This window comes from Zalophus californianus, chromosome 5, assembly GCF_009762305.2.
Source record: "Zalophus californianus isolate mZalCal1 chromosome 5, mZalCal1.pri.v2, whole genome shotgun sequence".
NCBI lineage: Eukaryota > Metazoa > Chordata > Mammalia > Carnivora > Otariidae > Zalophus > Zalophus californianus.
Window position 1 is genome coordinate 129401279 of NC_045599.1, and position 25895 is coordinate 129427173.

General features: G+C 38.9%; 1 protein-coding gene across 4 annotated transcripts in view; it reads left to right on the forward strand.

Moving 5' to 3' along the window:
- Positions 1-25895, forward strand: part of DROSHA (drosha ribonuclease III) — a 120857-nt gene that overhangs the window by 59771 nt on the left and 35191 nt on the right. For all 4 annotated transcript variants that reach the window (XM_027605558.2, XM_027605555.2, XM_027605557.2 and 1 more), the window contains 6 exons: positions 1513-1612; positions 3071-3178; positions 13972-14079; positions 14595-14733; positions 15094-15154; positions 25704-25763. In XM_027605558.2, the coding sequence (XP_027461359.1) occupies positions 1513-1612; positions 3071-3178; positions 13972-14079; positions 14595-14733; positions 15094-15154; positions 25704-25763 (576 nt within the window). The remainder of the gene's footprint in view (positions 1-1512; positions 1613-3070; positions 3179-13971; positions 14080-14594; positions 14734-15093; positions 15155-25703; positions 25764-25895) is intronic.

Here is a 25895-nt window from a genome sequence, read left to right on the forward strand (position 1 = left end):
ATGTTTCCAAATTTAGGTTACTAAATAAAACAAGTTTTGGTAGCTCCTGAAGAATTATTTTCTCTCTTGATTTGACTGCAGGAAATTATTATTCAATAAAGTATCCTTGGCAATTTTGGTCAACATGAGTCCCGTATAGTTTTAACTTTTAAGGAACTTTTCCTTTATTCATCATTATAATATTTATTGCTATTATTATTATTTATTTTTTCAGTGCACTCTAGAGGAAAGTAGCACCATGTTGGTTCCTAGCACTGCCGGATTTATGCAGAATTCTATTTTGGGAGGCATCTTAATAAGAGCTCAAGATCCCATGCAAAGTCAAGGGTTGCATTGTAAGGAGAAGGCAATGACTTCTGACTCTTAGAATTGATGTTACTTTCCACATTTAAGTTTTTCCAACTGGCTTGTTAGTGTTTTTCTGGGAGAAGATGAGGATGTGTGGGAATGGAAATAGTACCATTATATTCTTCAGAAGTGTTTGGATTTCCTACCTCGGTAAACAAACAAACAAACAGTTTCCTGACTTAATTTTTTTTTTTAAGGATTCATAATGGGAGAAAAGGGCATGGGAGATTTTCAATTCATAAATACAATTCTGGCTGATACATTAGAAGAGGCTAAAGGGTTTTGTTCTTTTTTTTCCCCCTTTGGATAAAAGTATGAAGCAGTGAACCAGGCACTGTGTAAGTACTTCTTTCTTTCCTCCATTCTCTAAAAAATTGTTACCAAAAAGGAGAAACCCAGCTAAGGCCAAGAAAGGAGCAGTTTCGATATGACAGGAAATTCACTGAAAGTCCCTTCTTGTCACAAATGTTAGTAGAATGTGATAGGCTCTCGTGGACTCTCAGATGGCAGGACTGTGTGCTGCTACAGGACTGCATTTCTCTTCATTCCCAGGACGCTTTACCAGGATCCTTTAGACTGATTATTACATATTTGGCTGCAACAAATATGCTTATTTTTGTCATGGTAAATACAAATTGGTGCACAGCATTTGTCTTTTTCCCTCTCCAGTGGAGAAATGGTGGATACAGCTGTATAGCTTGGGTATTGGCACAAACGGCATTCTCTTTTCTAATACTCTCCAACTTTTACTTTCAATGTAGGCAGTTCAGAGACCGACCGTGTCCTTGTTAAGTAAGGGGTCTTTCAACAACATCAGAAAGTACATATTTAAATAAAATCGGTAATGATGAGAAATGATACATGTTTCTGTTGGTTTTTATGTGTCTTTGGAATTCTTTCCAGAGAGATTTGGGCATATATAGTGACACCTCATTTTCAACACAGATGTATAATTACCAACTTAATCACTGGGTTCCAGATGACTCTTGGTCATCCTGCCCCACTGCCCCTAAATCAGATCCTTCCTTAGAATGGTTTGTTGCCATTAAGGATATCCAAAAGAATGTAATTTATGATTCAGCAGGCCTGTTAAAACAGCTGGTTTTATTGCACTTCAGATTCTCCTCCTTTTTGTCTGAGATGTCTGTCTGTCCTTTTCCTTAGGTACCAGAAGCTGTGGAAGAGTTACGTGAAACTTCGCCACCTCCTAGCAAATAGTCCCAAAGTTAAACAAACTGACAAACAGAAGCTGGCGCAAAGGGAGGTTAGTATCAAATCCTGTTCTTCCAGGATTAATGATGATGTGCTTCAGATTTATTTCAAGATTATTGCATTACACCATACTTCTAGAATAAGATGGAAAAATACTTCTAAAAAAATCATACTTTTCTTTCCTTACATTAGTATACAGACTGATTTTTTTTTTCATCTCTTAGTATCTAAGGGAGCATTACCCCTCCCCCCACCCAGCAAAAGCCCTGTTTCTTAATGGATTCCTACCATTGGGAATAAATATATCTTATTGAAATTTTTCAAATTTTACAATTGCTGGGTCAACATTTTATCATTAATTAGACTGTACGTAATATAATTTGGGTCTTACTTAAATGTCTTGGTCTTAAGGTCGTAAAAGATTGCCTTCCATATGTCTTCCATATGTCTGTTAGTTTAGTAGGGTAAACTTATTTCATAAGATTTTATATCCCAAATTTCATATTTTTTATTTATGGGTAGTATTATCCCTGTATTCCAGGATCATTTATGTTTTATTTCTTAATTCATAATTTTAAGAATAAATGGATTCAGTATCAAATTTTGTCTCATTGAGGTTTTATTTTGCTTTGGGTAGTACAAGAGAGCAAGGCTTTAAAGCTGGGAAAAGTGTTTGAATTCCTCTCACTTCCTGTGACTTGAGCCAGACAGCCTCATTATAAAGAGGGAACCAAGGCTAAGGGAGACTGACTGAAATTTCTCTTGTCGTTGCATCCGGGGAAAAAGGTGGTTGTGTGGACTTCTGAAATACTCCATTTAACTTTCCTCCAATGGTATTTGACCTGTAGTAGCCATTTAATCAATGGTGCAGGCAGTGTGATAATTCCTGTTATTATGAATTCCTGTGAGATTTTTATTGAATAAGTGTGCAAATATAAAATATTTTTTATAATTAATTATTTGAAGAGAGGTTAAAGGGAAGAGTCAGCTCCTGATTATGTCTTGAAAAAGTTTTAAATCATTGTCTTTTTTTAAATAGAATGTACCGTTGCTACAAGAGGTTTTGTAAGGGTTTTGCAAATTAGAAGGCAGCTTTTAGAATTATGTGGGTTGCAGATTAATTTACTGATTGTCTGTCTTAGATGTAAGTGCTTAACATAAGGCTTGATACAAATATAATTTTTAGATGCAGATTTTAAGTCCGAAACATCACATTTTGTTTCTTTTATCAGCAAAAGGGTATTTTTTTGTTTAAACTCACCAGAATGGTCGATTTGGTTTAGATTTTTTCTTATCTAGTTACCAGGAAAGGAAAGGCGGTCTCATACCCAAGGCTTTGACCATCCTGGCCTTCATTTCAAATAAAGTATTGTAATTGGGCATGAAGAGGTTTGAATACCTGAACGAAAGGGTGATGTTGAATGAATCCAGCTTATTTTCTAATGCTTGATGTTTGGCTAATACTGCTTTACAACTGTCAGGTTACTCATCATAATGAGTTCTTTTCTAGGAAGCACTCCAAAAAATACGACAGAAGAATACAATGAGGCGAGAAGTAACAGTGGAGCTAAGTAGTCAAGGATTTTGGAAAACTGGCATCCGTTCTGACGTCTGTCAGGTGATGATGCCTCTGAGAACACATTTATACCTATATCCCTTTTTCTTTAAAAGGCATCTGCCACTGAAGTTTTCCTAATTCTGTTAAGTCTATAGAACATACTATCTTGTGGCTAAATGGAACACCAACCATAAATTGTTTTCTGTTGTTTCGGTTTTGTTTTTGTGTCAGTTTTCATGTTGTTTAGTTGTGTGTGTGTGTGTGTGTGTGTGTGTGTGTGTTTGTGTGTGTGTGTGTGTGTGTGTGTGTGTGCGCGCGCGCGCGTGCGCATACGCACGTGCACAGTGGTGGGGTGAGTGGGGGGGCAGTTACTTAGTAATGCTAAATTCTGTCTCTGCATGTTGAGTGAAGGCAAATGTATTCTTCAAATGAACCTGCCTGTGTGCAGCGTATGTGTGGGTGCTTGTCAAAAGAGATACTCCGGGGTGCCTGGGTGGCTCAGTCGTTAAGTGTCTGCCTTCGGCTCAGGTCATGATCCCAGGATCCTGGGATTGAGCCCCGCATTGGGCTTCCCTGCTCCGTGGGAGGCCTGCTACTCCCTCTCCCACTCCCCCTGTTTGTGTTCCCTCTCTCGCTGTGTCTCTCTCTGTCAAATAAATAAAATCTTAAAAGAGAAAAAAAAAAGAGAGATACTCCAACAGCTCTGCAGGCAGACTCCTGAAGATACTGTGTCCAAACTTTCCAGACTGATGACTCAAACTTACATTGCAGGGAACTAAAGGCATTAATGAACAAAATCAGTATAAATTTCATATTTGAGCCAAATGATAATAGTTTTTCTTTGGGTGAACTAATAGTGGAACATTTCAGCTATATATAACTCATACTAATAACTATTTTTGTTTTCCCTATGAGTGGATTTTATACCAGATTAGAAACCCCTAAAACCCAGCATATTCTTTGAGTCTTCACTTCATTCTTTTGTTGTGATTAATACTGGTTATGCTCTGTGGGAATTACAATAAAGGCAATGAATACTCAGGCAGGGGTCAGGTAGTGTAGTTTGTCATGTTCAGCCTTTGGGAGGAACACTTAACAGGCTTCCACTCGCTCTGTTTTGGTGGTAGCGTGTATGGTGATAAGTTCAAGGTGTCGCGGGTATTTATTTTATCACAATGAGGTGTTTTTTCTTGAAGTCAGTGTCGGCATTTAATTCTTATATTGAACAGTGGGATTTAATCTTATTATTAAAGGTATTGCTAGGTGATTCATTGTGATGTCCAGAGCTACATAGTTTTGTGTTAAGATGGACTGCTGTTGATGCCGTGTTACTAGATAGTTTGAGAATAATTCTCTACAGTGGCAGCCAGTTGTGTCTACCAAAGTCTTCAGTTATTTTGCTACCTGACCAATTTTTTTTTTACTGTAAGTATTCAGAAGTGAGTATCTTCTGCTGATTCTTTCTTAGGGCCTTGAAGCTATATTATCCAGTTTTTCTGTTTCTCAAAACCGACATAATGTCATCCTAAGGTAGACAGAAGAACACTTAGCAGAATGTTCAACAATCTGCTCAAAATCTGGTGTTCTCAGTGATAAGTCAGGGTTGATAGAGACATCATAAATTGTAGAGCATTATTAACTGGAAGGGACCTTAGAGATCTTTCAGTTCAGTGGGTTTTAAACTTGTGTTTTTGTTAATTTTGAACATTTTCTTTTTTTTTTTTTTTAAACAAAACCCTGTAGAGCCCTAATCTGTAAAAAGAAAAAAATAACTGATTGGTGGGTGGTGGCTGTGGAGGGAGTATCTTGTTGTACTTGATTTCCACCCCGTGTAGCAGGTCCTGAGGCAGTTTTGTTGCACTGAACACAATTTTGTTTAAAGCATTGAGCCCTTTTCCCCCTTTCTTTTGGCGAAATGCCTGCATACGGGTGCTGAATAATCTGTTCTACTGCAGTTCTGTGTTCTTCAGCTGTGTCACATATATCTTACTCTGGCTTCTCAGCTAGGTTAGAAGCAGCCAGAGGATGAGGTTATCATCCCCTTATGTATTATATTTTACATTCTGTTTGGAGATTGGCAGGCAAAAGCACTCAGTTCCTTTGACTAACTGGTCAGAGAAATTGGATCCTGATTAAAACTCCTGCCAAGGTGAATACTCCTTGATCTAATGATAGTCCCCCTCTTCCAAAGACAACTGCCATTTGTTTAGAAGCCATGTTTCCAGTCTCCAATCCTCCAATTTTTTACAAGTAATGTTGGCCTTATTTAAGTTCTTATCCTAGAATAAATGTTTCTTTTTGTGTGTGTTCCTCAAATAAGATGGCAGGTGGCGTGTAATAATGCAGTTTAAAACATTGAAAATAAAGGCATTTAGTATGTTTGGTAATGAAGACTAAGAATCCGAGAAATAGCAGTTAAATGAATACTTTGAATAATCCTGAAGCCTGTGAACAGATAAACTCATGCTTAATTTTAAGGGGGGGAAAAAAAAGCACTTCTCTAAAATCCTCAGGCATGGGGATAGGGGAAGGATTCTCTATTTGGTAATTCACTGATGTAGAACCTACTGTTCATTAGTAATAATTGCTAGTAGGTTGCTGGCAAAAGCCTTGTGATGTTATCTGGCTGCTGCTGGAGATAAAACTATTGTGATAAATCTAAGGTGGAGAAACCTAAGTACCAGCCTCTCATTCCAGAAGTATGATTTCCCAGCCAGAGAAGTTACTAGTGTTTTTATTAGGTTAGAAAATTCTACCTGATGTCCCAACCAGTGTTAGGAGAAATGGAAATCTAGGGCTGAGCCTGGAACTTGTAATTACATGTGAACTAAATGCAGAACTTGAAGTCATATTTAGAGACAAACTATTGAAAGGTTTTTTTTTTTTTAAAGATTTTATTTATTTATTTGAGAGAGAGAGAATGAGAGAGAGAGAGCACGAGAGGGAAGAGGGTCAGAGGGAGAAGCAGACTCCCTGCTGAGCAGGGAGCCTGATGTGGGACTCGATCCCGTGACTCCAGGATCATGACCTGAGCCGAAGGCAGTTGCTTAACCAACTGGGCCACCCAGGAGCCCTGAAAGGTTTTTTTCTGTGTTGCTGTTTATTAGAGTGACTTCTAGGTAATATAGGGGGGAAAAAGCAGGAATTAAAACCTGAAACTGAGGCTGAAAAATTCAACAGTGTGCCTCAGAAAAGGCAGAAAGGCAGCATGTTGCTACAGGATCCATATTTTAAGAATGGGGTTCTGCCCACTGAGGTTGAATTGGTATCTTTTAGAAGTAGGTACTTGTACCCTCTGCTACAGTAAGGAGGTGGCTCATGGGAATCAATAAACTGAACCATAAGAATGGAAAATGGATAAAGGTGACAAACAGAGACATCAAAAAAGGAGCAAGGAATCTGCTACCATTATGGTCATCTAACCCACATAAGGCTTATGCTGTATTCGGGGGTACTAACTCCTTGAGAAAACTAAGGCTCAGGACGTGGAGAATTGCTGTTGGTGCTGGAAAGATGAGCTGAGTTGTGGTCTTGGTATTTATACTGAGTAGACACAGGGCTGTATGGGGACTCGTTAATAGCTGTGCTGTCTTCCACAGTGACTCTGGAATGGAAGGGAAGGCTCCCATGCAGTATCACACTAACTGATATTCTCTCTCCATGATCTATCAAGGGGTGACTGAATAGTGAAAAGAAATATCTCTAGGGATTAAGAGGTTTTGGACAACACATTCAAGGAATCATTTTCTAAGTTGGAACTTGGGGTGGAAATGGAGATTTATACCTCTGAGAGACATATGGCTTCACAGTTACTGTTAACAAATTTTTGAACCATGTGAGATACTTGATTTTTTTTTTTAAACTGGAGATGTAGTGGTTCTTGTAAAGGAAGAGAACAAGATTTTGCTTGAAGGCTAACTGGCCTGATAGAGAGCTGTCAAAATTATATTTTTATTGCAAATTTCCAACATCTACAAGATGAGGCAGAAAAGTGTGGGGAGCACTCTGCTATCCTCACACAGCTTCAGCTGTTACCAGCAGCATCTCTGTAATATCCCAGTCACTGTTCATGTATTCCTGATTATCTTCTAGATATGTTTCAGTCTGCTCAAGTGGCCGTTCAGACAAAGATCCATACATGAGTTGATGTGGTTTAAGTCTCTTTACTCTTTAGATTCTCATTCCATTTTTCCCTTGCAAATTTTTGTTGTTGAAGAAACTGGATCTTGTGTTCTATGGTGTTCCTAAGGTCTAATCTGGGTTTTGCTGATTGCAACTTCATGATATCATTTAACATGTGCTTCTCTCCCTTATATTTCCTATAAATTATTATAAACTGCTGTCTAATAGAATACCACTGGCCATACGTGGCTACTTAAATTAGAATTAAATGAAATTAAAAATTCGGTTTTTAGTTGTCCGAGCCACATTTCAAGCACTTAATAGACACACCTGGCTAGTGCCTATTATAACAGCAGAGATGCAGAATATTTCCATCATCATAGAAAGTTTGGTTGGATGGCAGTGATCAGATTTAAGTTTATTTTTTTGTACAACTTTTTCACAGGTGGTAGTGTGGTGTCTCTCTCTCTGTGTCTTTTTATAATAAGTGATAATCCAAACATTTAATAGTTCTTTCAGAAAGTAAATTCTGTTATTAGAAATCTGACTTAATCAGACCATTTTTCAGTTGAAGAAATAAGTGTTCAAATTGGAATGTATTTCTCCTCAATCATATACCTCTTTTTAAAAATGAAGTATAGTTGATATAAAATTAAATTAGTTTCAGGTGTACAACACATAGTGATTTAGCAATTACTTACATTACAAAATACCACAATAAGTGTATTGCAGTATTACTGACAGTATTCCCTGCGCTGTACTTTTTATCTCTGTGACTTATTTATTTTATAACAAAGTTTATACCTCTTAATTCCCTTCACCCATTTCATCCATTCCCCCCAACTCCCTTCTCTTTGGCAACCTCCAGTTTGTTTTCTGTATTTATGAGTCTCTTTCACTTTTGTTGTTGTTTGTTAGTTCATTTGTTTTATTTTTTAGATTCTACATATAAGTAAATCATTGAGTTTGTTTGTCTTTCTCTGTCTGGCTTATTCATTTAGCATAATACCCTCTAGATCCATCCATGGTCTCTTTTTTTGTGTGTGTGACGTTATTAGTCACTGGTGAATTATGACCTAGACCCAGGATTTTTTAAGAGCTGCCAAAGTGATATTTTAATTCTGTCTTTATGTATTTATTAGTTAGAATACTTAAAAAAAGAATCTTCCCCTCGGTACTGATCCCATATAGAGACCCCATATAAGACCAAAAAAATTACTCATTTGATTTATTCTGTGATACACAAACAGTAGTCCCAGAATAACAATATTAATGGCACCACCAACAAAATGATTATGGGAAGTAGTTGTTTGTTTGGGGGTATTCCTTGTCTGTGATTCTCTACAGATATATCACACGAGTCCTACCCACTCAGATTACTGTGTTTTTAGGTCACTTGTGCTTAGACCACAAACTGGTTACACAGTTAGATTAATTTATTTTATTTGACTTTTGATTTTAAATGTTTCTTTTAAAAATTAAATATTGTGGGTGCCTGGGTGGCTCAGTTGGCTAAGTGACTGCCTTCGGCTCAGGTCATGATCCTGGAGTCCCGGGATCGAGTCCCACATTGGGCTCCCTGCTCAGCGGGGAGTCTGCTTCTCCCTCTGACCCTCCCCCCTCTTGTGCTCTCTCTCTCTCTCTCTCTCTGTCATTCTCTCTCTCAAATAAATAAATAAAATCTTTAAAAAAATAAAAAATAAAAATTAAATATTGTTTTATAAATCTGTAAAATATTTACCATAATTCCAAACTCAGGTTTACAAAGCCAAGTCTGTTTTTGAAAATCTAATTTGTTTCTCTTGCTTCTACCCCATTCTTGCCACCCCAAACCCCTAAGGGTAGCCATCTTTTAGAAACGATTAATTTTCCTTTTAATACAAGCAAACACACACACACACACGTTCTTGTTTGGCCTCCCCTCTATCAAACTTTTTTGTTATGTGGTCACTATGAGGTCCATTTTCTTTGCTTTTTTATTTTCGTTTTATATCTCTTTAGATTTAGGGAGGTTTATAATTCTGTTCTAACAGTTATCTTTATATTAACACCTTTGTAATCTAATGAAACTTCTCCCTCCGCTATGTGTGTGTGTGTCCCATTGTCCATTACTGAAAATGACTACTGTTTACTATTTCTTGTGCTCCTTTCATCCAATGTCTAATTTGAAGTGATTGTCCTTTTGCGGCAAGTTAGTATCTATGAGATACACAACAGCCTCATCCCTACTCTTCATGGACTTGACATTCTCCCCTCATTTTCTGATAGTTGTATAATCTGTAGAGTATTAGGCATTTTCTATAATATTGACTCACTTATGATTATCTGCAGGTAAAAATATACTTGAAGGTAATTGCTAGTTTATATGGCAGTATTTATGCCACCACCTCCCTTTATTTTTGATTGAGCTCATTTCTGGCAGATACCTTAAGAGGGGCTTATTAAAACTGATCCTTGAGGTCCTGCATGTTCCTAACCATTTGTCTTTAAATATAAAGGCCATTTAAACTGGATATAAAATTTGTGGTTTATGTTTTCTTTCTTCAACATCTTAAATACGTTCTCATTGTTTTCTGACAGCATTGCTGTCAGCCTTTTTTGGTTAAATTTTTCATATATACTGTGTACCCATTCAATATGTACTTTCAGGCCGTCTTTTATCTCAGAAATATTTCCTTGAATTACACATTTCACGATTCTGTCTTGTTTTGGTTTTCGTTAAGGATTCCCTTTATACGCATCATGTATCTTCTTTGCTTGTTTCCTGTATCTGTCGTACTCTCTTGATTTTTTATTTCTCTAAAATTTTTCCTTTTCCTGTCTTTTATTTCTCAAAGCACTCTCCGTGGTTAATTTGCTGTTGTCTTCATTCTCTTTAGTCTCTGTTCTTAAAATGATTATTTCCTTTTATGTCTTTTCCCTGAGTTTTGTCACTTCTCAAATCTTCCTTTCATCCAGTCATTTCATTTCTGAATTACTCTAATATTTATTTGTAGTTTTCTTTTATAGCTCCTGTTGCTTTCTTGATTTTGTTTACCTTGTTTTGAAATGTTAGGTCACAGCTTTCATCTGTTTTGTTGGCATGTTTTTCTGGCTTTTTCTTTAATTATCTGAGGAATCTTATTCTATTCCTTTTCTCTATTTTCTGATACAATCCTTGGGTGGATTTGATCATGATTCTTTTCTGTTGCTCTTCAAGTTAAATAATGTTAAATAAGTAAAGTGAAATAGTTTCCTGTACTTTTAGGAAGGAGGTATAAGCCAACTTAGCCCCTCCTTCTGCAAAGTGATAAAAAAAATGGCCTTATAATACCCGAGACCTGCCCCCACTGCTTCCTTTCCCTATTTTTATCTGGATTCTCTCTTTCTTTTGCCCTTTATTGTTCTTCTCCTGCTAAATGTGGCTTTTACCCCCAGCATTTTCTTCACACCATGGGGCTTTACCCTGGAAGGGAAGTTCAGTTTTTCATTGAGTATTGATGGGGCCTCGGCATTCTTGCGCCATTACACTGTCCTCTCGTACTCACCCAGTAGATTGGACTCTGCAGAGCCCTCTCCAGTTTTGATCACATTTTCGATGAATATATGTTAATTTGGGGTTTCTTGCATTCTCGGGGCTGTCAGAAGCCCTGCTGCGCTCTCTGTCTTTTTTCTCTCACAGATGCTGAGACCTCCTAGGTCTTTGTCTTATTTAGACATTCATGGGGGTATCTTGTTGTCTAGTTTTTATTGTTCATATTGTTTATAGGTCTGTTTTGCTATTCTAGTTGCTCAGTTTTTATGAGAGAATTTAAATAGCTTCAAAACCTACACATACAGCCATTTCCGTACAATCTTGAAAGGAGCTTTTTTTAATGAAAACATTCGCCATACCTGAATTGGCAGGTTGGGGGGAGATGCTCGTTGATTACATGTATTTCAACATTGCAAAGATTGAGAATTTAAAAAAACTGAGCTTGAGCTATGGGTGCCTGGGTGGCTCAGTTGGTTAAATGTCTGCCTTCGGCTCAGGTCATGATCCCAGGGTCCTGGGATCTAGCCCCACATTGGGCTCCCTGCTCAGCGGGGAGCCTGCTTCTCCCTTTATCTCTGCCTGCTGCTTGGCTTACTTGTGTTCTCTCTCTCTGTCAAATAAATAAATAAAATCTTAAAAAAATTAAAAATCTGAGCTAGAGATTTAAGTCTTATAGATAACATTGAGACTTTGTTGTCTGTGTTACAAGATGGACATGGGTCATATATACCTTTTAGTGGTATTCACAAGAAATAGACTTACCTGGAAAGAGAAACTGGTTCTTTTTGGAGCAGGTTTAGAGGACATAGTGTAGGGACTCAAAGCTGTTTCACATGCTTGAGGGTTAAAGGAAATAAGACTTAGATTAACAAAGAGAAGATGTGGAAACGTTACTGTTACATGTATTTTGTTTGTCTCTAGGGATACAGCTAGGTTCAAAGGGATAAACCTTCAAAAGAGAGATTTAGGCTAAATGTTAATTAGTACTCATCAGAGTACCCTAAAGAGGGTGTTCTTTCCTTTTTAAAAAAAAAAAAAGTTATTAATGGGGCACCTGGGTGGCTCAGTTGGTTAGGTATCTGCCCTCAGCTCAGGCTGTGATCCCAGGGTCCTGGGATGGAGCCCTGCGTTGGGCGCCCTGCTCAGCGGGGAGTCTGCTTCTCCCTCTGCCTCTCCCCACCACTCCTGCTCTCTCTCTCTCAAATAAAAAATCTTAAAAAAATTTATTAAGTATAGTTGACATACAATGTTATATTAATTTTAGCTGCACAACATAGTGATTCAACACTTCTCTATATATTACGTAGTGCTCACCATGGTAAGTGTAGTCACCATCTGTCGCCATGCACTATTACAACATTATTGACTATATTTCTAGTTCCTTCCTTTTCATCACTGTGACTTACATATTTTATAACTGAAAGTTTGTACCTTTTAATCTCTTTCACCTATTTTATCTGTTCACACTCCCCTTCCCTCTGACAACCACCGGTTTGTTCTCTGTATTGTTTGTTTGCTTTATTTTGTTTATTCATTTCTGTTTTTTGTTTGTTTTGTTTTTTAGATTTTACATATAAGTGAGATCATGTGGTATTTGTCTTTCTCTGATTGACTTATTTCACTTAGCGTAAAACCTGAAGAGGGTGTCATTTTCTTGACAGGTGATGATCCATCCCTCCCTGGAGGTATTAAAAAAATGCACAATTCACCAGTTTGGTTCATACTTCAGAAAGATAGGTGCACTGCGTAGTCTTCATGACCCTTCTACCTTGAGTTTTTAGCATCAGCTCCCTTGAGCTTTCTGCAATTTAAATGCCTGGAAAGTGATATTATACTTTGGCCACACATTTTATTTCCATATTACTGTGTTTTTTAATGCAGCACTTATAAAAACGAAGTGGACAAAATGCCAGTAATTCAGATCATAATGGCATATCTCTGGGAAGTTCTTGAGGGCAAAGAGCATGTCCTTATTGTTTTTCTCTTCCACAGCTGTGGTAAGCCTTGCACATAGAGGTGCTCAATATGTATTTATTGAATTGAATTGGAAAGAAGGACTTCCTATTGATTGGAATTCCTATTTGGGAGCACGCATTTTTCCTTATAAGTTAATATGGGAAACTGATACCTGCTGTTTCAAACAAATCCATTTTCTTGTATTTTTAAACAATGCCATCTGAAAACATTTCAAAGACTAAAATGATATAAAGCATATGTCAGTCATTCTTTGGGCTGTGCCCAGCCTCTAGTTTGTGATGAATAAGAATGATTCCTTCTTTCTCTTGAGTTCTAGGGAAGTGTAATTAAAAAAAAGAAAAAGCTATGCCTTTTATGAAATTGTCTCCCAATAAGGAATCTTTAGCCAAGTGGAAAGTGGTTGAAACAAAAGTAAAAGTTCTGTGTCCTCAGGTGACTTAACTGTATTGGTGGTTTTATGAAAGTTGTCCTTGGAATATTAGATCATTAAGTATTAAACCTAGAATGGCCTTTTGAGATCATCTGGCTGAGAAGTTCTTACCTGGAGGATAGTGATGGGTTTTTAGGGTATTTAATGTCTTATAATAGACATTAGGGGTCTATGAACCCATTAAAATTGCATACAGTTTTTTGCATGTTTGTGCACATAGGCATTTTTGTGGGAAAAAAGTAATTTTCCTTAGATTCTCAAAAATGTCTTGACCCTGACAAAGTTTCAGAATTTGAGTTCTAGTCCGTTCTCTTAGCATTAAAGATAGACAAGGAGGCACAGAAATTCTGCTGGCTGCGTTGAGGTTACCCTGCTGAGTGCTGATGAAGCAGGGCTGTTCCTACTTGAGTGAGGGCTAAGAGGCCTTGTACTAAGCAGTTTTTTGTATTTGCTCATTTAATCCTTTTAACCACCACTCCTCCTTGGAAGTAGCTCTCTTGATTATCTCCATTCTGTAGGTGAGGAAACAGAGAGAGAGAGGTCAAATAACTACCCTGCCAAGTTCCACAGTGTATGAGTGAAGCAGGAATCAGACCCAGGCATTGTGATTCCAGAGACTATACCCTTAGCAACTATAGTTAACCATCCCTCAAGAGGGGATTTGCAAGGATGCCACGTGGCCAGTAAACTGTTTCAAGACTTTGGCAGTTGAAATTTGGGATGGGAAAAATGGTTCTCATTTGTTGTAAAATAAATGAAGCATTATTGTAAGTTTTTATAGAGGTGAACATATTGAAATTTTTTTCCTAGCATGCAATGATGTTGCCTGTTTTGACCCATCATATCCGCTACCACCAATGTCTAATGCATCTAGACAAGTTGATAGGATATACTTTCCAAGATCGTTGTCTATTACAGGTAAGAATTACTCTCCTGTACACTCACATAATAGCAAAATAGGAGTAATTCATCTTGCAGGTTACAAATGGAACATTGAGATTCTCCATTCTGCGAGATGATGAGGATGTTTAGTAACACAGCTCTCTCCATTACTCTATTCTGGTTGCCACTTTCAAACACTTAGTTTCTCACTTTTTATTTATTTATTTATTTTTGACACTGTCCCTAAAGAAGTAGACTAAAGCTAAAATTTGCCTGTCAAACCTGAGTCCCTTCTTTAAGCCTTACCTTCTTTATGGCTCTTCTTTCCAGGTGATGACTATTCTAATTCTCCTTTGAAACATGTGGATTTTTAGGTTTCTTTTTAGAAAAGGGCTTGCACCAGAGCTCTGGAAATTTGACCCTGGAGAAGATAAGATGGAAAGATCAGGGCAAATTTGACTGGATAGATAGATCTCTTTCCTATTTCGTTTGAGTACTTGGTACTTCTATGCTGGGTTTTTAACACTAAATTTATTTTGTTGAAATTTTAGCTGGCCATGACTCATCCGAGTCATCACTTAAATTTTGGAATGAATCCTGATCATGCCAGAAATTCTTTGTCTAACTGTGGAATTCGGCAGCCCAAATATGGAGATAGAAAAGTTCACCACATGCATATGAGGAAAAAAGGTATGTTTGGATTCTACTCTTGTGTTTTGGCTTGTGATCCCTATTGTAAATTAAATCCTCACCAGGAAGAGTTTCCTGGTGACTCTTGTATACTCTCATTTTGTAGTGCTTTCTGACCCATACATAACAGCATTTACTTTGAGCATTATTGTAAGGATGGATGAATTTTTTTTAGGACAATTTTTTGCTCCTATCAAGCATTTTAAGTAACTAAGTTGATCAAACTTGTAGACATGCAGAAGATATCAAACCTTTTGAAATCAAATTGGGGTAAGATACATAATTGTCTTTCTACGTATCGTGTCGTGATCCTAGAATGTTTCTAACAGTATTTCCTTGTTTATTATTTTTTTAAAATAGGAATTAACACCTTAATAAATATTATGTCACGCCTTGGCCAAGATGACCCAACTCCCTCAAGGTAAAGTAGCTTTTGTTAATAACAGCTTTATTGAGATATCATTCATGTATCATACAAGTCAGTGACTTAAAGTGTAGTATTCAATGGTTTTTAGAATGTTCACAGAGTGGTGCAGTCATGATCACTACTTAATTTTAGAATGTTTTCAGCATCCCCAAAAGAACCCCATACTCTCCATTTCCCCTCAGTCTGCCCAGCCCAAGACAACCACTATTCTACTTTCAGTCTGCTTTCAATCTTCATGGATTTGCCTATTCTGAACATTTTGTATAATGGTATCATACAATATGTGGTCCTTTGTGACCGACTTTTTTTTTTTTTTTTAAAGATTTTATTTATTTGAGAGAGAGAATGAGAGAGAGAGAGAGAGAGAGCACATGAGAGGGGGTAGGGTCAGAGGGAGAAGCAGACTCCCTGCTGAGCAGGGAGCCCGATGCGGGACTTGATCCCGGGACTCCAGGATCATGACCTGAGCTGAAGGCAGTCGCCTAACCAACTGAGCCACCCAGGTGCCCCGCGACCGACTTTTTAAAATTATTGATTTATAATTTTTATATATTCCAGATAGAAGTTTATCAGATACAAATTTGCAAACATTTTTTCTCATTCTGTGGATTGTTTCTTCATTCCTTTGAAGATATCCTTCAAAATAGGAGAAAAAAAATTTTTTTTTTAAAGATTTTATTTATTTGACAGAGAGAGAGAGAGCGAGAGCAGGAACACAAGCAGGGGAAGTGGGAGAGGGAGAAGCAGGCTCCCCGCTAAGCAGGGAGCCCGACGTGGAGCTCGATCCCAGGACCCTGGGATCATGACCTGAGCCAAAGGCAGATGCCTAACATCTGAGCCATCCAGGCGCCCCAAAACAGAAAAATTTTGATGAAGTCCAGGTTATCTATTACTTGTGTTGCTTGTGCTTTTGTTGTCATGTCTAAGAAACCGTTGCCTAATATAAAATCACAAAGATTTACATCTTGTTTCTTTTAAGAGTTCTATAGTTTTTTCTCTTACATGGAGATCTTTGGTCTATTTTGAGTTAATTTTTGTTAATGGTGTGGTGTAGGGGTCCAGCTGCATTCTTTTGCTGTGGATATCTAGTTGTGCCATCATTGTTTGTTGAAAAGACGAATCTTTCTCCACTAAATTGTTTTGGCACCCTTGTTGAAAATTAATTGATGGTATATGTGAGGATTATTTTTGGACTCTTAGTTCTATTCCACTGATCTGTATGTCTGTCCTTATGCCAGTACCATACTGTCTTGATTACTGTAGCTTTGTAATAAGTTTTAAGAATAAGAAATGCAAGATCTCCAGCTTTCTTTTTTTATTTTTTCCCCAAGATTATTTTGGCTATTTTGGACCCATTACATTTCTGCATGAAATTTTGGATTAGCTTATCAATTTTTGCAAAGAAGCCAGCTGGGACTTTGATAGGGATTGTGTTGAATCTGTAGATCAATTTGTGAGCAATTGCCATCTTAATATTAAGTTTCTGAACTTTTAATATCTACAGTTATTTAAGTCATCTTTAATTTATTCCAATAGTATTTTATAGTTTTACTATGAGTACATTTTGTATATCTTTTGCTGAATTCATTCCTAAGGTTTTTTTTGATGCTATTATAAATGGGATTGTTTTCTTAATTTCATTTTTCATTGATTTTTCATATGATTTTTCATTTTTGGATTGTTCATTACCTGTATAGAGAAATAGAATTGATTTTTGTATATTGATCTTGTATCTCAATCTTGATGAGCTCCTTTGTTAGCTCTAATAGTTTTTTAGTGGATTGCTTAAGATTTTTTTGTGTATACGATCACATTACCTGCCAATAGAGGTAGTTTTACTTTCTCCTTTCCAGTCTGGGTGTCTTTTATTTCATTCTCTTAACATAGTTGCCCTGGTTAGGGCTTCCAGTATAATACTGAATAGAAGTGGTAAGAGTGGATCTTTGTCTTCTTCCTAAAATTTTTAGGGGAAAGCATTCTTTCGCATTGAGAATGATGTTAGCTGTGGGTTTTTCATAGATGTCTTTTATCAGGTTGAAGAAGTTCCCTTCTGTTCCTAGTTTGCTGAATGTTTTTTTATGAAAATGTGTAGAATTTTGTTAAATGCTTTTTTTGTGTCTATTGAGATGATCATCTGTTTTTGTTTTTTTTTTTTATCATTTATCCTATTCATATGGTATATTATGTTCATTGATTTTTGGATGTTGAACCAACCTTGCTTTCCTGGGATACATCTCACTTAGTTATGCTTTGTATATGCTATGAACTTAGTCTGCTAGTATTGTGTTGGGGATTTTTGTGTCTATATTCATAAGTTATTGGTCTGTAGTTTTCCTTTTCTGTGATGTTTTGTATGGTTTTTTTATTAGGATAATACTGGTCTTACCTAATGGGTTGGAGATACCCTCATATATTAACATTTGTGTGGCCTTGAGCCCCTGAAGAATCTGGGAAGGAAGTGGACTGGTTCTAAACTCATTAACAACCATGGAAAACTGAATAGAAGCAAGGCTAATGAACCTCCGATGTTGCCCTCAGGAGGCTTATCTGTGTGTGTGAAACACAGCAGGTTACAGTTTTAAGGCCAGTAGAGGAGATTGCTGGAGGGCATGTTTCTTTTTTAACCGGGCAGTTGAAAAGTTGAATAGTCAGGCTTGTCCCTCTTGGGTTCCAGGCTTAGATGGATTAAAGGTGGGTTGAGCGGGGTTAGAAGTGACAGAGGTGAGAGTTGCTGCAGCTCATAACTGGTGTCCATGGCCAAGAGAATGACCAGCCATAGCTAGCATAGCTTTCTTTTCTACCTTTTTTTCATCTGTCATTTTTCTTTTTAAATTGGCTTGCCTTGAGTTGCTCTTTTGAAATTATCATAGACCATCCTATCTTCCTCTTCAATCAAGAGGTAAAAAGAAAGGCAGGATGAAACTTTAAAATGCCTGTTTGAAGATGTACGCCTTACTATGGTATTCTGTGAGAGTCTAAGATCAGAAAAGAGCTAATTAAAAGAGCCCTTAATCATACCCTCAGGGACAGTGTGGCCATGGTTTCATTTTACCCTGCTATCTTATAGAGTCTCCAGTTGACCAGTTCTGTATTTTAATAAGTGGAACCCTGAGTTCCCTGCAGCCCCGTTAGCAAGGCTACGCATGCCCTACACGTGTACTTTTCAGTGATGAAAGCATGAGCTTAAATTATCTTTGTCTCATCCATCCCAACTATAGTTGTGGTACATAAATTGTCTCTTGATAGCGCTGTTCAGATGTCATGATTTAGGTTTTCTTTTGCTCTGTCCCAAAGAGATGGCTTTCTTACTGTGGCAGAAGGAATTATATCTGAGAAACTGTGTTCTTTTTGAATTCACCATATTGAAAATGATAGCGCATAAACAAATATGCGCTTGTCCTTTGCTGCTTGTGTTGAGAGCCTCTGGCCGTGTACCGGATCTTACTGCTGAGCCCACATTTCTGTTCAGGAAGAGCCTCCTCGATTCTTCGATGGCTAGCTCTGCTGTTGACTGCGGCCGTCCAGCAGTCCCACCTGTGCCCAGCTGTGGGAGCTGTACCTAAGACTCTTCATACAAATTCAGTTTGACAGGACATTTATCTAGTGCTTTTTGAGTTTGAGGCAGTTTATAGGTCTTTTAGAGGAATTTAAGGCAAGTAAGACAAAGCCCCCTACTCACCAGGATGTGTGACCACCTCAGGTGGGATAAGAGTGCTGTAAACATAAATAACTTAATGTACGGGGTCCTCTGCTGAGTGCTTCAGTGAAGGTCAAAAACAAAACATACATAATCTGCTGTGGGGCTGAGGACTGCTCTGGTGGTTGTTTAGGGATTATAGGTCAGTTTTATATTGTATACTTCAGTAATTGAATTCACTTGAAGTGATTTGCCCTCTCCCTTCTTTGTCTCTTAGTTTGCTATTATAAAATGGGATGCAATTATTCCTACTCCTTGGAAGTGTTTGTAGATCTTTGAAACAAACACTGTCAGATTGCAAGTGTCGGTGGTTGTATCTCCTCTCAAGCAAGCTTGCTCAGAACTTCAGACTTGAGAAAATAAAGAGGGAGTGAGCTACTAATGGAAGTGGGAATGTGGAGGAGCAAGGCAGGCAAGAGAGAGGACTGAGGGGAGGGCTCTTGACCGAATTTTTTTCCTGGTCCTCCTGGAAACCACTCCTCACACCCCTGCCCATCCTGCTCTATAGTTAGTGACCACATTTAGCCAGTTCTACCTTCATACTGCCTCTGCATTCAGTCATCTTGCTATTTCTGGGGCCTAGATTCTAGTTTCTAGCTCTAACCTGCTTGAAAGCTTTGAGTGATGTCTTATCATCTACTGGATAAGCCCAAACCTCCCCATCTGAATCTAGCAACCGAGACCTGGCCCCAGGCCTCTTTTCCAGGCACGTCTTGCTTTTCCCTGTGGCTGCGTACATGCCAGTACCACTGAGGTACTGATTGTGCTATCAGGCTCACTCTCTCCCTTCCTCAAGCGCCAACAGTCATTGTACATCTCCCCCTGGAATGCCCTGGAACCCTGTTTTATGGCCTGATTTTCTTTACTGTAAGCATCTTGAAGGTCTGTGGTCAGACTCTTTCCTTTTCTTTCTGTCTTCTTTCTTTCTTTCTTTCTTTCTTTCTTTCTTTCTTTCTTTCTTTCTTTCTTTCTTTCTTTATTTCTCTTTCTTTCTTTTCAAATAGTACCTTTTACAGAGCAGAAGCTCAGTAAATAAGTATTAAAGGAAAGAATGCCATTCTTGATATTATTTTCATCTCAGGTTATTGTTTACATTTCCCTAGAAATAGGGAAACTTGGATGTTAAATAGGAAAACTTGGATGGTTAAGAACCATCAGCAGAGGTTTAAATGGCAGGTTAGTATCTTACTTAATCTGATTTGGCACCAGCTAGGATTTACAAAAAGGCAGGAAGTCTTAAATAAATAAAAATCTGTCTATCAAAACTATAGAATAGTTCACTTTTATGGTGGCATCATCTCATGTGAATATGCCACCCATAATTTTTTAAAAATGTCACTGTTTAAACACATAAATCTCAGTTGTGTAATTATATTTAACTTGTATAAATTTCAATGAATTGTTACCACAGAAAGGGTCTCTGAAGGATTAGGCTTTTGGTGGCATTCGAGTAATCCATGTATTATCAGTAAGATCTTTGGGAAAGAGAGGGGCTAGAAGACTGGTGATGGAAAAATGAGCTGCCTTGTTTCATTTTGTTTTTTGACTGGTAGAGTCATTGGTAGACATCATGTTTAAGAATCTATTGGAGCAAAGAGTGAGACACATGGACTATTTATTAATGTCTCTGTGTTGAAAGAAATGGTAGTTGCAAGTTTCAGTCAGTTATACATAAGTGTCTTGCAGTCAGGATAATGAAATATGCTTGAGTATATGTGAATTCCACTGAGTAGATTTGCTGGCTTAAAAATTCACGTTAAATTCCAGAGATGCTTAACCTGGGATCCCTACGTCCAGCATGTCTCAGATCTAGTAGCTCTGTGACCTCCCCTCCCACTAAGTGTCCAGGTAGATGTAATGAATCGAAGGAATTCCTGAACTGGGTGGAAGGTTCAGCTGATCTCCAGCACCCCTTCTAGCTTTACTCCACCTGTCACTGGTTGAAGCCTGGAATGGAAAGGGGAGAAAATGTCCATACCCTCTCCGTGGTAGTTACCCTTGGACTTGACCCATCCCAAGATGGTTTTCCATGGAGTAAAGGAAACCTTATAGTAATTACTCTTACAGGGAGACTGTTATGTTTATAAAGTGCTTTGAATTCCTCAGACCAAATGTGCTGTATAAATGTTGTAGTTAATCTAGATTTCATAATGCCTCTGTTGATTCAGTTCTCAAAAACAAATGGAGTGTTTATTGCTCAGTAAACATTTCCTCTTGGAGCTTGCTAGTATTTATAAAGAGGGTGATTAAAGAATGTAGAAACAATAGAAGAGGGAACAAAAGCTTTGCTGCTGCACTCAACAGTGACTAGCAGCTCACTCTGTCCATTTTTTCCAGATAAACCACTGGATTAGGAATTGTCCAGTATAATAATAAACTGAAGTGGTATTTCATCCCCATTTTTGTTTGTGGCTTATTGCTAGGGTTTAGTCACAGTGTAGATACAGGAAAACATACGCTGGATATGGGCAAATTATTTAGTGGATGGCAGACTCACTATTGAATAAACCTGTTTGGAACTGTGACCTTGTATTTTAACATACTGAATAATAGTCTAACTTTGTGGTTATAAAATCCTAGACGTAGTTCTTGTCTCCCTGAAAGTTTATAAAACAAATTAAAGTAAAACTTATGCCAGTATGAGTTCATTCAAATAGTATATGACTCAAAGCAGCTATTATTCTTTGATGAGATGTCTTATTTTTTAATAAAGCGTAAGACAATCCAAATATGGTTTGTCCCCACCCCAGGTGCAGTTTCTGGCTTTCCATGTTAAGTAGATTTTCCTGTACGGTACTTTGAACTGTTGGGAAGAAAATAAAGTCTCTACCACAGAAAATACTATTTCCATTTTCCTGACTTTTGGAAAAGAATAGGGTAATTCTAATTTCTTTCTTTTTAAAAACTCACCATTTCGGGGCGACTGGGTGGCTCAGTCAGTTAAGCGTCTGCCTTCAGCTCAGGCCATGGTCCCAGGGTCCTGGGATGGAGCCCCGTGTCCCCGCTGGACGGGGAGCCTGCTTCTTCCTCTCCCTCTGCCCCTCCCCCACCTATACTATCTTTCTCTCAAATAAATAAAATCTTTAAACAAAAACAAAACCTCACTATTTCTTTTCTTTGTTCCCACCGTCTCTCAGGACAACAGCTTATTAGGTTTCACGAAATTAACTTGGCAAGAAATCTGAGGGATTAACGTGTTACCGTGTTCACCAGGGCCTCTGTTTCTTGATGCGTTCTCCAAGAACGATGACAGACACTTTTGTTGGAGTTCTGCTGTATTTGACAAAAAGTGAAATGCAGTATTGAGTAACTTCTAAACGATATATTTTTTAAATATAATGTTTAGTCAGGGGCGTCTGGATGGCACAGTCGGTTGAACAGCTCTTGATTTCGGCTTAGGTTGTGATGTCAGGGTCCTGGGATCGAGGCCTGTGTCAGACTCCGCACTCAGTGGGGAGTCTGCTTGAGAGTCTCTCTTGGTTTCTTCCCCCCCCCCCCCCACACTGTGCTCTCTCTCAAAAATAAATAAATTTTTTAAAAATATATACCATTTAGTCACTCTTGGCTAATGGAGTAACAACAAAAAATCTTTTAAAATCTAACATAAATTAGGTAAGACTAAGAAAAATATGTTTGAGGGCCTAATTTCTTTCTTTTTTTCTCTTTCTCTCTCTCTCTGTAAGCTATTAGATTATGAATTCTTCACCACAGCCAAAAATTGTACACTCTTTCTTTTCTTCATTTTCCATTAACTGCTTTCCAGAATGCCTTTTTCACATAAATAAAGGCCATATATTGAAATGAGTGTTCAGAATCACATCTTTGTTGCTCAGATCTTTCTAGTTTTCTCCTACTACATTTGTTTTCATTTAAAATTCTAAGCCGTGGAGGAATGTTAGGGTGAAAGAATTAACTTACGAGATATGTGAGATAATATAAAATTGAACTCAAATTACCAAGTAGATAATTGGGTATCCAAGAGTCATTTAATTTGGAAATAAATATTTTTTTGTTTTCTGCATATACTGAAACCATAAGGTCACTTTAAATATGGCACACAAGAATCAGAGAACACTAAAAGATGGTATATAATTTTGAAATAAATTGAGTGGTAAACATTTAAATCATGTGGGGATGGAGATGCAGGTGTGGGGTTGTGCCAGCATCGCTGGGGGCTCCAGCAGTTAGGGCAGGTTGCCAGCTAACATAAGAATGAGCAGGATTTGGGAGAGGTAGCATAGAAGGGACAAGCAGTGCAGAGGTTGGTCAACTGAGAGTTGTAAATGGCTGTTGAAAATAGATGAGGGGCGCCTGGGTGGCTCAGCTGGTTGAGCGTCTGCTTCGGCACAGGTCATGATCCCACGGTCCTGGGATCGAGTTCCGCATCAGGCTCCTTGCTCAGCGGGGAGTCTGCTTCTCCCTCTGCCTCTGTTGCTCGCCCTGCTTGTGCTCTCTCTCTCTCTGTCAAATACATAAATAAAACCTTTAAAGAAAAAAAAAAGAAAGTAGATGAAATGGGTGACTACCGTGGAACTAGATAAAGAATGGCCTTGAAAACCAGGCAGGTTTGGACTTGATAGTCAGCTATTGAATTTTTGGAGAAGATGAGGGTCAGTGTCAGAGATATTTAAAGAAGTCTCTGGAGTCAGGTGAGATCCGGCTTAGTCCCAGGCCTGTCCCTTGCCTTCTTTGCTTAGGTCCCAGGGGCTCAGTGTGCTCTCCTTTCCCTGTCACTTTTGTCACCGTCCTTTCTGGTTTCCTCTTGTTATAATCCCCTGTCCCCCATTGGCCCTGAAACAGGTACTCGGGTTCTTCCCATATGCAGCTTCAGACACACGTCACTTTGCAGCCTGCTCTGACCAGAATCAGGAGTGTCTTCACTTCACAGAGCTGGTCCCCGGTGGCCTCAACAGTGTCTTCAGCACTGCTGCATCAGTGCTCTCTCTGCATCTTACTTGAGTCTGTCTCTTTCTTGACACTTGCCTCCTTTTCTGCAACCCCCCCCCCCCCCCGCCAGTCCTCTTTCCTTTGCTGGTTTCCCTTCTGCTTGACCTCAAGTGTGACCCTCCCCTGGGCTCAGTCCTGGGACCCCGCTTCTCTAGCTGCATTCTCTGTAGCATCATCCAGTTCCATCACCCGAAATCCTGTCTAAACATTGACCACTCCTAAAGAATTTTTATTAGCTTTGTTCTTGCCCATGAACAGCGGGTTAATAATATATACTGGATTTCTCCATTTGGTTGTTTTGTGGACATTTCAAAGTGAACATGCCTAAAATGCAACCCCTGGGTGCCCGGGTGGCTCACTTGTTAAGCATTTGCCTTCGGCTCAGGTCATGATCTCAGGGTCCTGGGATTGAGCCCGTCAGGCTCCCTGCTTCACGGGGAGCCTGCTTCCCCCTCTCCCACTCCCCCTGCTTGTGTTCCCTCTCTGGCTGTGTCTTTCTCTGTCAAATAAATAAATACAATCTTTTAAAAAAAATTAAAAAAAAAAAAATGCAACTCCTGCTTCTGCCCAAACTTTTGGGGAAGTTCCACTTTTGGTCTTCCCCTCACAGTAAATGGCACCACCGCCTTTCACCCAACTATGGAAGCCAAAATCCAGGCATTGACCTTCATTCTTTCTTTTCTCCCCTCCTCCATCATCGCCTCCCCAGCCCGAGCTTCAGGCGTGTCTCCCCGGCACGGCACGGCACGGCACCCTCCTCAGTGCTTGTCTTCCCTCACACATTCTTTGCATAGCAACCAGGATGGCCCTTTAAAAACCTAAACCAGATCATGTCACATCTCTGCCCAGCCAGGGATAGTGATCTTCTGGAGCCCCGAGGGAAGCTGGCTGTGCCAGACTTTCTGAGAGGCCGAGGGAAGTTATTTGTGGACCACCTTCCTGGTCCTTCACCCTTCTACTTGGATGTGAGGAACTTAGCCTCTGAGATGTGCCTTCCTCATACAATGAAGTATAAATAAAGTGTGATAGGCCCTGAGGGGGAGGTACTAATTTTGATGAGAGGAATCCGGAAGGGATTCGTAGAGAAGCAACATTTCACTAGACCTTGAGGGATGTGTAGGTTTGTGTGGCTCTGTGCACAGGGAAGATGGTGGAAAGCTTCAGGGCGGATGCCCTTTTCAGAGAGTACCACGCAGTTCTGGGACAAGAGCCCAAAACATAGGTGGGAGAGGATAGCAGTGGTTACTGGGATGTGAAAAAGTAGATTAGGCCTCTTTTTTTTTAAGATTTTATTTTTTTTTTTTGAGAGAGAGAGAAAGCACATGAGAGGGGAGAGGGTCAGAGGGAGAAGCAGACTCCCCGCTGAGCAGGGAGCCCGATGCTGGACTTGATCCAGGGACTCCAGGATCATGACCCGAGCTGAAGATAGTCACTTAACCAACTGAGCCACCCAGGCGCCCTGATTAGGCCTCTTTTGAAGGACTTTAGAAGCTAAGTTAAGTTTAGAGTTTGGGCAATGGAACGTTGTACCAAACGGATTTTTCGGTGTTCAGTTCTAACTCATTAGAGTACATTCTCCTTTCTCTCACCTACCTGATAGCAGTGTGGAAAGATTCAGTTGTTAGGGTGATAATTCCTCACTTTAAATCTGATTCTCAGGAGAAGGAAGCCCCCAGGTCGGAAGGCCTGAAACACATAGTAGGTTAGAATGCCCCCTCCCTTCCCCAGTAGGTGTCTCATACTCCAGCTAAGATGGCTGTCAGTGCTTTTGAGTGTGAGGAATAAGGTGGGATGTTTCAATTACAAAAGGAGCTAACTCTTATGTGTCTTTTCTTTGAGAAGAGATGGAAGGAATGTAAATGTTTCCTATTTTAAGTGATCTTTTTAATTCTCCTATAGAATTAATCACAATGAAAGGTTGGAGTTCCTAGGGGATGCTGTTGTTGAATTTCTGACCAGGTAAGGAGGTTTTTCTGCTGTCCCCCAATAATTACATTTTGTAGGTAACATACTTACTGTATTACCTAAATTAGCTAAATAAGGCCTTGAAACACCATTTTTGTCCTTTCTGTAGAGCTTGAAAGCCACATG